This window comes from Pelodiscus sinensis, chromosome 16, assembly GCF_052426305.1.
Source record: "Pelodiscus sinensis isolate ZL-2025 chromosome 16, ASM5242630v1, whole genome shotgun sequence".
Classification (NCBI taxonomy): domain Eukaryota; kingdom Metazoa; phylum Chordata; order Testudines; family Trionychidae; genus Pelodiscus; species Pelodiscus sinensis.
Window position 1 is genome coordinate 15566200 of NC_143067.1, and position 15005 is coordinate 15581204.

Consider the following 15005-nt stretch of genomic DNA (forward strand, 5'->3'; position numbering starts at 1 on the left):
AAAGCGCATCTAGATTGGCACGGATGCTTTTGCGCAAAAGCATCCTTGCCAATCTAGATGCTCTTTTGCAGAAATACTTTTAACGGAAAAACTTTTCAGTTAAAAGTATTTCCGCAAAATCATGCCAGTCTAGATGCAGCCATAATGAAAAGTTTGTTCCGGGATAGGTTTACCTACCCTTTCTTGCCACAATTTTATACTTTCTCCTGCTATTACCCGTTTCTTTGATGTAAGATTCTGAGGATTATACTTTCTTAGGAAAAAATCCTTCCTCTAAGGTTATTCTGGTTGTCCATAACTGCAATTCAGTGATGTGTGTGGAGAGTTGCACTTGGGTCAGTGAATTCATCTCTGTATCTTCAAAGCTATACTCTGGGAATCCTCTTAAAAGACTGATCAGGTTGAAATTGGATCCTTTATAGAAATGGATTGTATCCTGCCCTTTGATTACAAATGCAGAATTCATAGAAACATCCTGATTATTATGGACTTTTCTCTGTTCCTGATATGTCCTTATTTTATAGGTTTCAACTGTGTCAGTCCAAAGCTTGTTTCATCTCTTCTTGCACCACCAGCTGTTCCCATCACTGCTTCATTTTGCTATACCCACTTTATGACAGTGCGGCTAAATATTGTTTCATGGATGCCAGCTTCATGTGCTGTTCTTGATGTTTGTCATAGTCTCTGTTTAAAATGTGTAAATGCAGTGCAGAATGGAGCGGTATGTATTTGCTGCTCACACAAAACTGAACACCCTTGGCTCACTCCTCATCTGAGGCCCTGCCTCGCCCCTTCTCCAAATCCCCATCCCTTGCTCATTCCATCCCCTCCCCTCAGTCACTTACTCTCCTCATTCTCACTTGCTTATTTTCACTGGGCTGACTCAGAGGGTCAGGATATGAGAGGGGGTAAAGGCTCTAACTGGGGGCTGCAGGCTCTGGGATGGGGCCTGAAATGAGGAGTTCAGAGAGTGGGAGGGGGCTCCAGGCTGGGAGTAGAGGTGCAGGATTCAGTGTATAGGAAGTGGCTCCAGGCTGAGGCAGGGGGTTGGGGTGTAGAGAGGTGGTTAGGCAATCACTGGGGGAGGGGTGCTGAGTGGGGCTGAGTATGAGAGGTTTGGGTTGTAGGAAGATGCTTGGAGTTGAGACCAAGGTGTTCAGAGGGTGGGAGGGGGATCAGGGCTGGGGCAAGGGATTGGGCTACCGGGAGAATGAGGCTCCTGCTGGGGGTATGGGTTCTACGGTGGGGCTGGGGATGAAGGGTTCGGGGTGCAGGAGGGTTCTCCAAACTGGGATCAAGGAGTTTGGAGGGTGGAGGAGGGTGGAGGGGGGATCAGGGTTCATGTAGGGGGTTGGAGCCTGGGAGGGTGCCAATGTATAAATATCAATATAGAGAAAGAGAGAGTAGGGGTTTGTTTGTTTGTTTGTTTATATATATGTGAATGTGTATTATAACTGAAACAGTTATAGCTTTATCTTTTATGGCTTTTTGAACAATATTTCCATGTCTTCATTTCAATGCAGAATTTTCCCTCTCCAATAGGACCGCAAGATTAATGTAGTGAATGGTAATTTTCTGTCCTCCACCCCCTCTGAGGCTGCTATATTTCTTTCCTTTGTAATAGTGAGTGAGAAGTCTGTATTTCTCTCCCTAGATAGTGCTTGTGAATAATGCACATGACCTCCAAATCTTCTTATTACCTGAAAGAGTGGGCAGTCCTTGTAGTTATAATAAAACCTGTTAATCTTTTCAATAGTACATCAGTGCCAAACGTCATGAGCAAACTTAAATTTTAGCAGGTTGCATCATTAGCAAACCAATTTGAAGCATATGTCCCACTTTCTATATTTTTCTTCCAGGATGAGTCATCATCTTGTTTAAAAAAAAAAGGAAAAGAGAAAGACATCTGAACAGCAAAGACTAGCAACAGATTCAATCAACCCCAAGTAGATTTTCCTAGGTGAATTTCCTTTTCTGCCTTATTTTTTCATAATAGTCATGCAAAAAAAAATTGCTTAAAGAGTTAGACATATTGTTAGTGAATTTTTGTCCATTGCTTTACACTAGTTTTAATTCCAGCGATAGTGCATATACATATTTGTTAGATGAACGGAGGCCAGATGCTATTTACATATGTCTGAATTTACATTACATGCAGTCCCCGAGTTACACGGATCCGACTTATGTCGGATCCGCAGTTACAAACGGGGCTTTTCTCGCCCCGGAGGACGGGAGCGGTGGGACGCCCACATGCGCCGCGGTCCGCCGCCCCCATCCTCCGGGGCGAGAAAAGCTGCTCCCCGTCTCCCTGGTCTGCAGGGAGATGGGGAGCAAAGCCGCGGAGCACGCCCGCAGGGGGACAGCTCAAGCGCGCCTGGACTGTCCCGCTGCCCGCGTGCTCTGCGGCTTTGCTCCACGTCTCCCAGGTCAGCAGACCAGGGAGACAGAGCAAAGCCGTGGAGGACTTGGGCGGTCCTGCCACCCCCATCTCCCTGGTCTGCTGGGGTGGGGGAGTGCAGCTAGTGCCCCCCCCCCCAGCAGACCAGGCTTTTCTTGCCTACCCCTGGGGTAGAGCAGCTGGGGGCTGCCGGGTTGGTCCCGCAGCGCCGTTCCGGACCAACCCGGCAGAACCCCAGCTGCTCTGCCCCAGGCGTCCTGATTCAGCCGCTGCTGGTCAGTTTCATCAGCGGCTGTATCAGGACGCCTGGGGTGCTGCTGGGTTGCTCCAGTAGCGCCGAGGAGCCAGATGCTCTGCCCCAGGCGTCCCCAAGTCAGCCGCTGATGAAACTGAGGAGGCAGAGTTGCTCTGCCCCAGGCTTCCTGGAATCAGCCTCTGATCAGTTTCAGCAGCAGCTGACTTGGGGACGCCTGGGTTTCCTAAGTTGAATCTGTATGTAAGTCAGAACTGGTGTCCAGATTCAGCCACGGTTGAAACTGATCAGTTTCAGCAGCGGCTGACGCCAGTTCCGACTTACATACAGATTCAACTTAAGAACAAACCTACAGTCCCTATCTTGTACGTAACCCAGGGACTGCCTGTACTTCAAAACATGAATTATCTTTTGAACATATGATAAATATTAGCTAGTCAGAAAAGGTGGAAGGTCCCATTCTGCGTTATTTACACTTTTATTATCAGCAGAAGCAAAATAAATTATGTTCAGTCAAGTGTAAGGGGAATTCCAAGCAACAATTGTATCTACAATCTACAAATAATTAATGTATAATAGAGATGGGATCTTATTTTGGGGGGAATAGATAGTATGTGATTATTGCAGGTAGCAACCAAGATGCATAAATAAACTCTGAACTTGAAACTTTAGTGAAATAATACATTAACCATTGACTTACTGCAGGTATTTATTTTGTAGAGATTTTTTTTTTAATTTTCCACCCTATATTCAGTATATTTTAGTAGTAAATGTAGTGACCACTGCAATTAAGATTGCTTATGGTTTGTTTTTTTCAAATTAATTCTTTCAGAATGAAATTATTCCACGGTTAGTCAAAGCTCAATGTATGTATGCTGGATTTTCCTTGTCTAAACTGTTATCAAATCATTTCTGCTATGTTAGGCTTCTGTTTGTTTGCTTTAAAAAAATAATAATAATCCACCTCTTCTATATGTTGCAATCAGAAATGCTGCAGGCACATCACTCAGCAGTGGCTGAATGAATTTTGTTGTTTTATTTATTTTTAGATTTTAATGAGGTTTAAAGGACAAACCAAGTTGGTTCATAAGAAATTACAATCATGGTTTCTGCAGTTCTGAGGATTCGATTTTCATACAAGTAAAATAAAAATCCATTAAAATTGTATAAAATTTGCAAACATAATTGAGTGCCTATCACTTCTTATAAACCAGGAATATAGAATAGTTCCTTTTTTTAATAAGGGGAAACTGAGGATCAGGAAGACTAAGCATCTAATCTTGATTCTGACAGTGACTTGTACAATTTGTGGCTTTGTTTTCCTCATTGTAAATCAGAACCATATAACAACTTCCACAAGCAGATCTCTGGGTATTATTATCTCAAATAACTTGCAATTTTTTTACTTATGCAAACATTGTAATTTCAATTTTTTTTCAACTTATCAGTGCTGAATTGCACCATTACAATTGGTCAGAAGACTGATATAATGTATCTGTGTTTTGCTGTGACTTTCATACTGGCTGGGATGCTGCTGCCCAGTTTATTATACTACTCCTCAAACTAACTTTGCATTGAACTCATGGAGAATTTTGCCAAGGTAAAAAAATAAGGTTTAGGGATGGGAATATGATGAAAAGTTGACTGTACTTAGCAATATCTTAAACAATGTATAAAAGGCAGAAAATGTTTCTGTCTTTATGAATAAGCAAGTGAATGCAGGATGCATCTCCTCATAAGTCTGAGGACTGGAATTACATCTTCATTTTGCTTTTACACTTTTATTTTGAAATCAAGAAAACCCAGTTAAAGGACTTGACACAATTCCTGAACTGCAGCTGTCTTACCAGCCACTTCTGGTCTTTGTTTCTCAACCAGAATCCCAAACTTCTCGGCTACGTCTAGACTTACATGATTTTCCGCAAATGCTTTTAACGGAAAAGTTTTCCGTTAAAAGCGTTTGCGGAAAAGAGCATCTAGATTGGCACAGACGCTTTTCCACAAAAGCACTTTTTGCGGAAAAGCATCCGTGCCAATCTAGATGCACTTTTCCGCAAAAAAGCCCCGATCGCCATTTTCACGATCGGGGCTTTTTTGCGCAGAACAAATCTGAGCTGTCTACAGTGGCCCTTTTGAGCAAAAGGACTTTTACCCGAACGGGAGCAGCATAGTATTTCCGCAAGAAGCACTGATTTCTTACAGTAGGAAGTCAGTGCTTTTGCGGAAATTCAAGCGGCCAGTGTAGACAGCTGGCAAGTTTTTCCGCAAAAGCAGCTGCTTTTGTGGAAAAACTTGCCAGTCTAGACACAGCCCTCATGTTTCCAGACAAAACCTCTTTTGAGGAACAGACTCTTGTCACTGATGGAGACAAATGGACTTCCATTTCTCGTCATACTAACTTTAATGTAACAACTTAGTCTCTGGCCATGTTTGGTAAATTTAATTAGTGTTGAAAAGTGGCTTGTTTTGCAAGATGATCATTTTTTAACCTAGGTAAATGACTTTCTTTGTGACTAATAAATTAAATGAATTATATCTTTCTTCATGCAGTGCTGTGGGGCTCATAAATACTAAAAGCAGTTAGCTGGTAGTTTCACTTGATTACTTTTCTCCATTATTGTTTTTAATAATCCTTGTAGGAGTGGGAAATTCATTCAGTTTTAATAACACAAAAAATATTGAGGGGGTTCTTGTTTAATTAGTGAACTACATCCCAGTTTTCATTCTTGTCTAAAAAGCAGAGAAGTTCAGTGTCATAGCCACTGGTATAATCGTGAATGGGCAACTGCCAGAAGAATGCTGCCAGCATGACCTTGCTGTGTAAAGGACACTATTTTGCTCTACAAATCACAGCCTTCATGTCATGTGAACTCACATGCACAGTGTCTGCTAGGTCATGCTGTACAACAGCTGCCATTTTGAGAACAAAATGGTGTCCTCCATGTGGAAAAAGTGCCAATATGCCATTCTAGCATGATCTAGCTCTACTACAGTACAGTTATTATCTAACTGTATCTAACTTTCAAGTATCTAAAAGGGCGTTGCAAGGAGGAGGGAGAAAAATGTTCTCCTTGGCCTCTGATGATAAATTGCAACAAGGGAGGTTTAGTTTGGCCATTAGGAAGTTTTTCCTAACTACCAGGGTGGTTAAACACTGGAATATATTGCGTAGGGAGGTTGTAGAATCTCCGTAATCTCCATCACTAGAGATAAATAAGAGCAGGTTGGATAGACATCTATCAGGGATGATCTAGATGATGCTTGGTCCTGCCATGAGGGCAGGGGATTGGACTCGATGATCTCTTGAAGTCCCTTCCAGTTCTAGAATTCTATGATTCTATAATTCTGTGAACATGCCATGGAAATGCCATGAGTGCTCTTTGGGTAGTTATGAGATATCTTTTAACTAGTATCAAAAGAGGCAGCAAGAGAAGAGGGAAACAAATGGTGTAGATAATATTTAGTACTGCCATGAGTGCAAGGGACTGGACTGGATGACCTTATGAGGTCCCTTCCAGTCCTAAGATTGTATGGTTGTGAGACTCCAGTGAGATTTTACACTGGATAACCAAGGTCAAAAGTGTAATGGGTCAAAATGTTTACTCACTTTAACTGCTGATTAATTAAGAATTTCTTTTAAAGACTTCTCTGTGGCTGTTGCCCAGTGTATCGTAAGGAAGGATGTAAAGGACTAGTTGACAAGATAGTTGACTAGTTGCCTCTCCTCCTCCCCTCCCCCACTGCCTCTATCAGATAGAGACAGCAAAGGGAGGGATAAAAAGGGGTACTTAAATGTGGCAACACCACTTGGAGCCCAGGATGGAGCCCAGCCTCCTCAGCTGCCTCCGGGCTCCATCCAGTGTACCAGCTTTGAAATGTACGAGAGTCTTCAGTGGGGGCTCTTGTGCATTTCAAAGAGGAAGCACAGCATGGAGCCTGGGGCTAGTGTAGGATTCTGAGACTCCTGATTCTGAGTCAAAGTGGAAGCACCCACGTGGAGCCTGGAGTCAGCGAGCCCTGGCCTCCAAGTGGCATTCCAACTTTGAAATGCATAAAACCCCACACTGAAGCTCTTGGGGTATGTATAGACTACAGAGCCTTTCCGGGACACCAGAGGTATCTCGGAAAAGCCCTGCTACGTCCAAGGAACGTGTCTGCTTTTCTGAAAAAAAAATCAGAAAAACAGATACTTTTTTTGGTATCCCTGTAAACCTCGTTTTATGAGGAAGAAGGGATGTGCCAAAAGAGGGTTTTTTTCCCAACATTTGGCCCTGTGTAGACAGGCCAAATGTCAAAAAAGCCTTTTTTGGAAGAAAAGTGGAAAAAGATACGCAAATTGTGGTTTGCAATTTGCGTATCTTTTTCCAACTTTTCTTTGTAGTGTAGACACAGCCTTGTACATTTCAAAGGCAAAATGTGGAAGTGCTTATTGACTAGTCGAGTAGTCGATGGAAATTCTATCAACTACTTGATTAGTAAATTGATTGCTATTTAACATCCCTAATCCTTAGCCTTTATCTTTAAAGTTCGTGTGCCAAAATGTCTGTAGTGAGATGTACCACACACTCTGGAGCACCACAGTGGCTTCCTCATGTAGCACTTCAGTTGGATAACCTTTCAGTTAAGTTAACAGAAGGGACTGGCAAACAGAAATAGTAGTGTGAGTTTAAAATTTCTGTAGTCTTTAGCTGATATAAATCATTGCAGATCATTGACATCAATAAAGCAATGAAAACTTACAGAACTGATGTTCTGGTGCATTATTTTCTAAAAAACAACAAATAGTCTAGTAGCACCTTAAAGATTAACAAGTTAGTAACAAGTTAGTCTTTAAGGAGCTACAAGACTATTTGTTGCTTTTTAAGTTTTTCCTGTTACAGACTAACTCAGCTACCCTTCTGAAATTATTTTCTAAGTTGGGAAATGTCCCAGTGGCATAATTGTCATTAACCAAATACTTAATTTGCAACTGTCGTACCTCGGTGTTCTCATACCTCGGTACCTTCGGTGGTCTGGACTGTCAGTGTCAGCGTCGTCTGGTCAGGGTTGTCCTGGCGCGCTCCTGACAGGACCTCTACTCCATTGTTAAACTCTCGTCTGCGTGCGTAACAATCGGTACTCCCTTTATCTAGAGTGTTAGACCCCGTGCACTTGGGTCAACACAAGAGATCTCTGAGAGGCCCCAGAAACGACAGATGCAGGCTAGGTTTGAAATCAATTGAGCAGGTTTATTGTCAAATGCGAGGCTCTACCAGTTGGTAACAGAGATCAGTACAATGTTACACCACTGGGCACTATGGCCCGCGCTGACAAGGTACCAACACCAGGCAGGCCTATTGCCATATATCAGATATTAACAGCACTTAGTCAAAGTTAAGCTACTGTGCATTCTGTAAGTTTAGGCAATGACACCTGCCATTCAGGCGCCTAGTGCGCCCCGCCCCAAGGTCGGCCGGAGAGCACCCTCTGCGGTGTCCTTTTATAGACAGGTACAAACAACTTACATCATTTCTTTACGTACCAGGTTACCACCCTCTGTTGCCTAGTTACCACCCCTCACCTTACGGAAGGGGGGCTTACTTACTATCCTTCATGCTGTCAATCTCGACCCGGTCCTGAACTTAGGTCGGTATGTGCATTAGTTTTTAGGGAGTTTTTATACCAAGACATTTCTTATTAAGATGTTCCATTACTCCCCTTCAGCTTACAGTCTGTACCCAGAGCCTCCCTGTGTCCTTCCATGCTCGACCTAACTTACACAATCACACAGTTATCAATAGGGCCTCTTTCTTGGCTCCTGTTACTGAACCAAAGTCTTGTTCACTAGATTGCAGGCCTGTTGCTGTTTCCATGTTTTGCAGCACTGTTTTCAAAGTTTTAACTGACTCGTGCAAAAAAGTGTTCCCTGTGACCAAATTGGCACTCCATTGTAAGGTCTTTGAGTCAGGGATCTTGTTTTCCCTTAAGTTTCTACATTGTCTACCCTAGTCTGCCTGCTCCTGATTGTGGTTTCTGTATGCTACTGTAATGCAAATAAATGTTATTGCCCCGATTATGAATCAATACGGGGGAGAGAATATCACAACTGAAATAATTGAAAGTTTTGTTCCACCATGACCATTGTTCCAGCGCCACAACTGATGATTTCTGTGAGGATTCTTCTTGTGTGGCTGAGATTCTCCTACTCGTAAAAACATAAGAATGATCATACTGGGTCAGACCAATGGCCCAGGGTCCTGTCTTCTGTCAATGACCAATGCCAAGTGCTTCAGAGGTGGCACAAAGCCTGCTATTGACATTTTTGCATGCCATTCATGTGTATTTGGTTGGTGGTACGTGTATGATGCTTCACATCTTCAACAGACTATACAAATATTAACTTAATTAATAATTAGTATTAATAATTGGTTCATATCAACCTTATTCAGGTTCTGGCCAAAAAGAGAGTCCCATATCTGTACACTTCATGCTGGTGATCTGTGGATTCCAGACATGTGAGACTACTAAATGCATGTCTGGTTTACTGAATGGAAAATAAGCAGCGTTTTTTCCCCTTTGTTGTTTTTGGGATACAGACAGTTACTGGACTGTAGCCTGCACTAAAGTTATAATGAGGAGTTCTACGCTCAGCTGAAGGGCATAAATCTATCCATAAAACCCATATGGCACTAAAACCCAGAAATGTTTTCAATTATAATTTCATGGTATGTAGAATGAGCACAGTCTGAGCTACCTAGAGATCTTTACCCAAACTTGGTCAGAGCAGTAAAGCTCAATAATGTTTGCATTACAATGGGAACACACAGATTTGTTGTTAAGAATGCTGAAGTTGTGACAGAAATCAACAAAATACAAATAAGATCAAAGTTAAACTGATGCTAGAAATCTTGTCTATACCAATGATGAGGTGGCAACACAGCTGCTATGTTTTAAGAGCTGCTATATTAGGGCAGGATCAATCAGGATAGAGTGGGCGACTGGGGATGGGGGGGTATAAATATGCAATGGGGCAGTGTGCTTTTCATTTAGAAAGAGCAGCATGCATCTCCTAGCTACTGTGAGCAACACACTACAGAATATATATCAGACAGCAAAGTAAGTAGCTCTGCTTTCTGTATTATTTAGAAATTCTGCTTCGTTAAAGGATGGCTGTGCTGGCACACGCATAAGGATGGATAGTTTAAGATCACTAAAATCTTCTCCACAACCCAGCACATCCACACAATCCTGGACAGATCACACTTCTAAAGGAGCCACCCATAGCTTGCAGGAACTGAATTTTTTCCCTCCTACAAAAGAATGTCTATGGACACCTTCTGGTCATAAGGGTCTGAGTGGGTGGATCACTTTGTAGGCTATCTGGGGAAGAGGAAAGCATAGAAATTGACTGAATTTTGTTCTGATTTTTGTAGAATGGGGAGAGAGGAACAATGATCTTACACAAAAAACTTAATCTAAAATAAAAATTAGATCTTAAGCTGCACCAGCAAATGCTGACATGCATTTCCTAATGTGCCATATTCTGCAGAATGAGCCAAGATACTATAATAATACAAGTTTAACAGGGTTTCTTCAGCTGAGACCTTTGTTCTGACAAATGTAGAATAGATATGGTAACTATAGATGACCTTGACAGTAGGTCATGTAGAAGTTACAATATGTGTATTCCTGTGGATAGTTTGCACAGACATGCTGAACAATTAGTAGAGTGAATAAAGGATATTCATATATCCCTCTTAGGGACTGTACTTTTAAAAATGCTCAGAGACATTTTGACCTTCTAGTTTATTACGGGTCATGAAAAAGTCAATATTTCTTAGCCTGCCAAGGTGTAGAATTTTAATGAGTTATTGAGTCAAATAGTTAATCCTCCAATAATAGATTCTTTTCCTTTCGAAACTACAGTGATATAAACAAAAGCTTAACAAGGACCAAGCAAAAATGGGTTTTGTTACATGTGGAAACTTTGGCTTGCATTTTATATGAATATTTCTAACCCCTTGGTGTTTGCAGTGGATCCAGAGGTCTTACTTTTAACACCGTTGCATTTTCTATTGGCATGTAGCCTTGGGAAATGGTAAATGGTCAACAAGAGAGATTAATTACAGCTTGCAGTAAAATGTTGGTTACCAATCCACATTCATGTTTTAATTATTCTTTCTGCAACATCCCTTTGTAACTCTCAACTTTATGCTTATTACAATTAACGCAGCACAGTAATCTTCTAATTTTCTAAAACTCATAATTGAGTGTAATGCTAGTTATTACTCTTTGTACAATGGCTTATTTCAAAATATCCTGTCCTCTATAAATTATAGTAATAATAGGTCTCTTGTAAGCCATTCAGTGCAGAAATTTTAGGTGCATTGCTAATACAGCCGAGAATTAAATGTCCTAGGCTTATAATAATAGCAAACAATAGAAAATATAAGTAATGTTCAGTTCATCATATTGTGCCAATACCTAAAAGCCCTAGACATTATTGTTATATTTACCCAGGACCAGATGCTGATGGCCTGTCTTAACTCCATTCATTCCAGTAAGTCCATTGACTTCAATGAGACTCTTTGTAGGTTTAACCTCCCTGGTCCGGCACCCATGGGACTTGAGTTGTCCCAAACAAGGGAGTTTGTCAGACTAAGGGAGGTGAATTCTGGCTCCTCTGCTAATGGACTCTGGGTGTTTCTGGAGTCTGTTGGCAGACCAAGTCCAGCCACCAGGCTCCCTGTCCCTGGGCCACTGACCATGCTTTCCTCCTGGCCATTGGCCCGGCTTTGCTGCCAGCCCTAGCCATCGATCCAGCTCCACCGGAGACTCCAGCCACTGACTATGGCCGCCCAGCTCCCTGCCCATGGCCAGGCTCTGTGCTCCCTTCTGCCACCCCAGGCTGCCTGCCCTCAGCTGCTATAAGGCTCCCTGTCTCTGGGTTTCTGGCCTCTCAGCTGCTGCTGGGTTCCTTACTCCCAGGCTGCCAACCCCTCTGCTGCAGGACTTGCTGCTGTCAGGCTTTCTGGTCCAGCAACATCCATGGTCCAGATATTGCTAGACCAGAGAGAGGTTCAACCTGTAGGAGAGAGGTTTCAAAAGTTTTCAGCATTGGCCTAACACTGCTTTCATTGAAATCAATGGGAAGTTTATCATTGCCTTCATTGGGGGCAGAGTTCAGGCCATGTTAGGTAACGTTTTCAAAAGTGCTTATGTAAGAAGCTGATAACCAGCCAAGGATATCAGTGTAAATGGCTCTTAGTACCTAAGGTGCCAAATGGAAATTTGCATGATAAGATGATCAGAGTAACTTGATTATTATGATATAAAAATGAAATAAAAGCAATGGATTAATTGTTAATAAATATCGTTTGTTTTGTTTTCGTAGAGTGAGTTATTTATGGATTTTTAATACATTTATAAGAGGTCCAACAATAAGTATCTATCTTGAATATAAGGAAGTAAAGCAAAATACTAGAATGAAGTTAAAGATCTAACCAACCCAAATATATTCTACAAAGTTAATCAAAGCATCTGCCACAAAGTTAAACTAGCAAATTAATATGATTAATTCCACCCTACAGCAAATTCTTTGACCCCTGCTGTGGATCAGTCCTAAACATTTTTTCTTTTTTCCCCCCCAAGTCTCAGCAGCTCGCAGAGTCCTAATTGCATCATTGATAGTCACTGTGGTTTCAGCCAGTGTCAGCTGAGATGGCCTAATGAGTGACACCTGAGTAGACTTTTTTTTTAAATTCAAGAATCTGTAGTTTTACCAGAAAAAGAGATGTACATCTAGCTTGGTCCTCGATGCTTGTTCAGGTCAATAGATATTGATTTTTCCATGTTTAAGTTGGGAAGGAAGTATAGAGTCCTAACAAAGTCTTAAAATACCACCTGAGAATTGCAGAAGGAACACCGTATGAGTATTTAGTCATGTTTCAAAAAAACACTTGCTTATCTTAAACCACATTCTTATGTCCATCACTATTCAGCAAACCACTTAAGCACACACATAAATTCATTGCTGAATTGGGGCTGTAGGACTGTTAGCCTAAGTATGACGAGACTGTCTATATCACAGTTGTAGTATTGTCCATAGGATGCTCAAATATCCCTGAAATACTTATACACTTTGGCTGTGTCTACACTGGCATGAATTTCCGGAACTGCTTAAAACGGAATACTATTCCGTTTTCAGTTTTTCCGGAAAAGGAGCATCTACATTGGCAGGCTGCTTTTCCGGAAAAGCCCTTTTTCCGGAAAAGCATCTGTGGCCAATGCAGACGCGCTTTTCCGGAAAAGAGCCCCGATCGCCATTTTCGCGATTGGGGCTTTTTTCCGGAAAAGACTACTGGGCTGTCTACACTGGCCCTTTTCCAGAACAGTGTTCTGGAATAAGGACTTATGCCCGAGCGGGAGCAGAATAGTTTTTCCGGAATAGCGGCTGATTTTATACAGTAGAGCATCGTTGCTTTTCCGGAAATTCAAGGGCCAGTGTAGACAGCTCGCAGCTTATTCCGGAAAAGCGGCTGATTTTCCGGAATAAGTGGCCCAGTGTAGACACAGCCTATGAGTTTAGAGTGTACATGCTAAAAATAACCAACAATTAAATCCTGTTAAGCAAATATGATTAATGTTTAAACTTTCTACTTTTCCAGTGCTTTATGGGCAAGATGGCCTACATGCATCATGTGAAAAAAAGTACTGTGGCCGGGGAAGTAAGTGTGTTGTTAACAAGGAGACTAATCAGCCTGAATGCAAATGCCTAGAAGACTGCAAGCCCAGTTACATGCCGGTCTGTGGATCTGATGGCAAATTTTATGAAAATCACTGTGAACTCCACCGAGCCTCATGTTTGCAAAGGAAGAAAATCTACATTATTCACAGCAAGGACTGTTTCTTCAAAGGTAGGGTCTCATTAAAATGTATATGGAAAGCCATAGAGTTTCCATTTCCATCTTACCTCAATCATGATACATGACTGTGTGCTACGTATTATTTCTCAGAGATATATTTTTGAGGGACGATTTATTCTAGGAAAACACAGCACAACACTTTGTGAAGCTATTAAGCCATGTGTATTGTTTCCCAGAATGAAATCACACTGGTAACTGGTAAATAATTGTATATATTGCATGAATTGTCATCAGTAGTCATTTAAACATTTCCAATAGCATTTTCCTAGGAAGTTTGTTTTGTTAGGCTTTGAACAGGATAAACACTTACAAATAGTGCACTTTGTACATAAAGGTCACTGTGGAAATTGGAAGTGCTCTGTGAGGGGAGCAGAAAGACATAAATTTCACACAAAACTAAACGGGAAAACTTAGTGTATTGGTCCCACATTATTGGGGCTTTGTTAATAGATGGCACAGTCGGTGAGAATTAGAGGGTTTGTGGATATACTAGGAACGTTTCAGCAACAACCAAGTAAGAACTGTATATGGCTATCCACCCAGTTAATTATCTTCCATGCTATTTGGATCACTGGTGTTGTGCTAACAATGAGAGGAAGAAATACTGGATGAGATGGATGAAGGGAAATAATATATATGAGAAATAATAGGCTGAAATTGTCCTCATCAAGACTTAAGAAGCTAAAAGGAATAATTTGCAGGTCAGTTTAGTGGATAAATATCTATTATCCATGAAAAGTGAAGTATGTCCTAAGGCTAAGGTGTCCTGGAGTGAGATGCTCCCATAGACAAAGTGACTCCAGAAGTTACAATGGACATCCCACTATTCAAAAATACTGTCTGTTCGACTGTGGCAGAAAACACAGAGATAACAGTTTGGAGCAGCTACATGGATGAATGAATGTATGACCCCAGTAGAAAAATCAGACCTAACCAAAATGCAGGTTGTGAACAACCATTCACTTAAGCAATAAAAATCTGGATTGTACCAGAATTAGTGACAAGAGTTAAAGTTAAGACAAATGGAACTCTCCTCTAGAGACACTCCTTTCCCCCTTAGGATTGTCCTTCATTGTCTCCGTGGTTTCTATTTTTAATTCCTTCTCAGTTCAATCAGAGCTGACCTTGGCAATGAGCAAATTGTGAATGCAATAGGGAATACATGTGGTGCTCTTTTTGTTAGGCTCAGCCAGGTTAATTTTGTGTTCCTTTCCATATCAGTGAAGCTTTTGGAAACTGTTTAATTGACAGAGATTTGAGAATCTACCTCTAGATCATTTACTGTGAAGAAACGGTTTCTGTAGGCTAATTAATAAATGTGTCTTTCAAATGAATTGTTACATCAAGCTGCAGGGATGCAGGATTTCTAAAAGACAGGGGCTGGGTGTGTCAAATTGGATGTCCAGAAGTTGAGGCACTTGGAACAAGTGGCCACTTCTGAAACAATTAG

The 15005-nt window shown here is 41.5% G+C and overlaps 1 protein-coding gene across 1 annotated transcript in view; it reads left to right on the forward strand.

Moving 5' to 3' along the window:
• FSTL4 (follistatin like 4) overlaps positions 1 to 15005 on the forward strand; it is a 570524-nt gene that overhangs the window by 176993 nt on the left and 378526 nt on the right. Inside the window, exon 4 of the mRNA XM_089769489.1 lies at positions 13298 to 13546. Coding sequence (XP_089625615.1) covers positions 13298 to 13546 — 249 coding nt within the window. The remainder of the gene's footprint in view (positions 1 to 13297; positions 13547 to 15005) is intronic.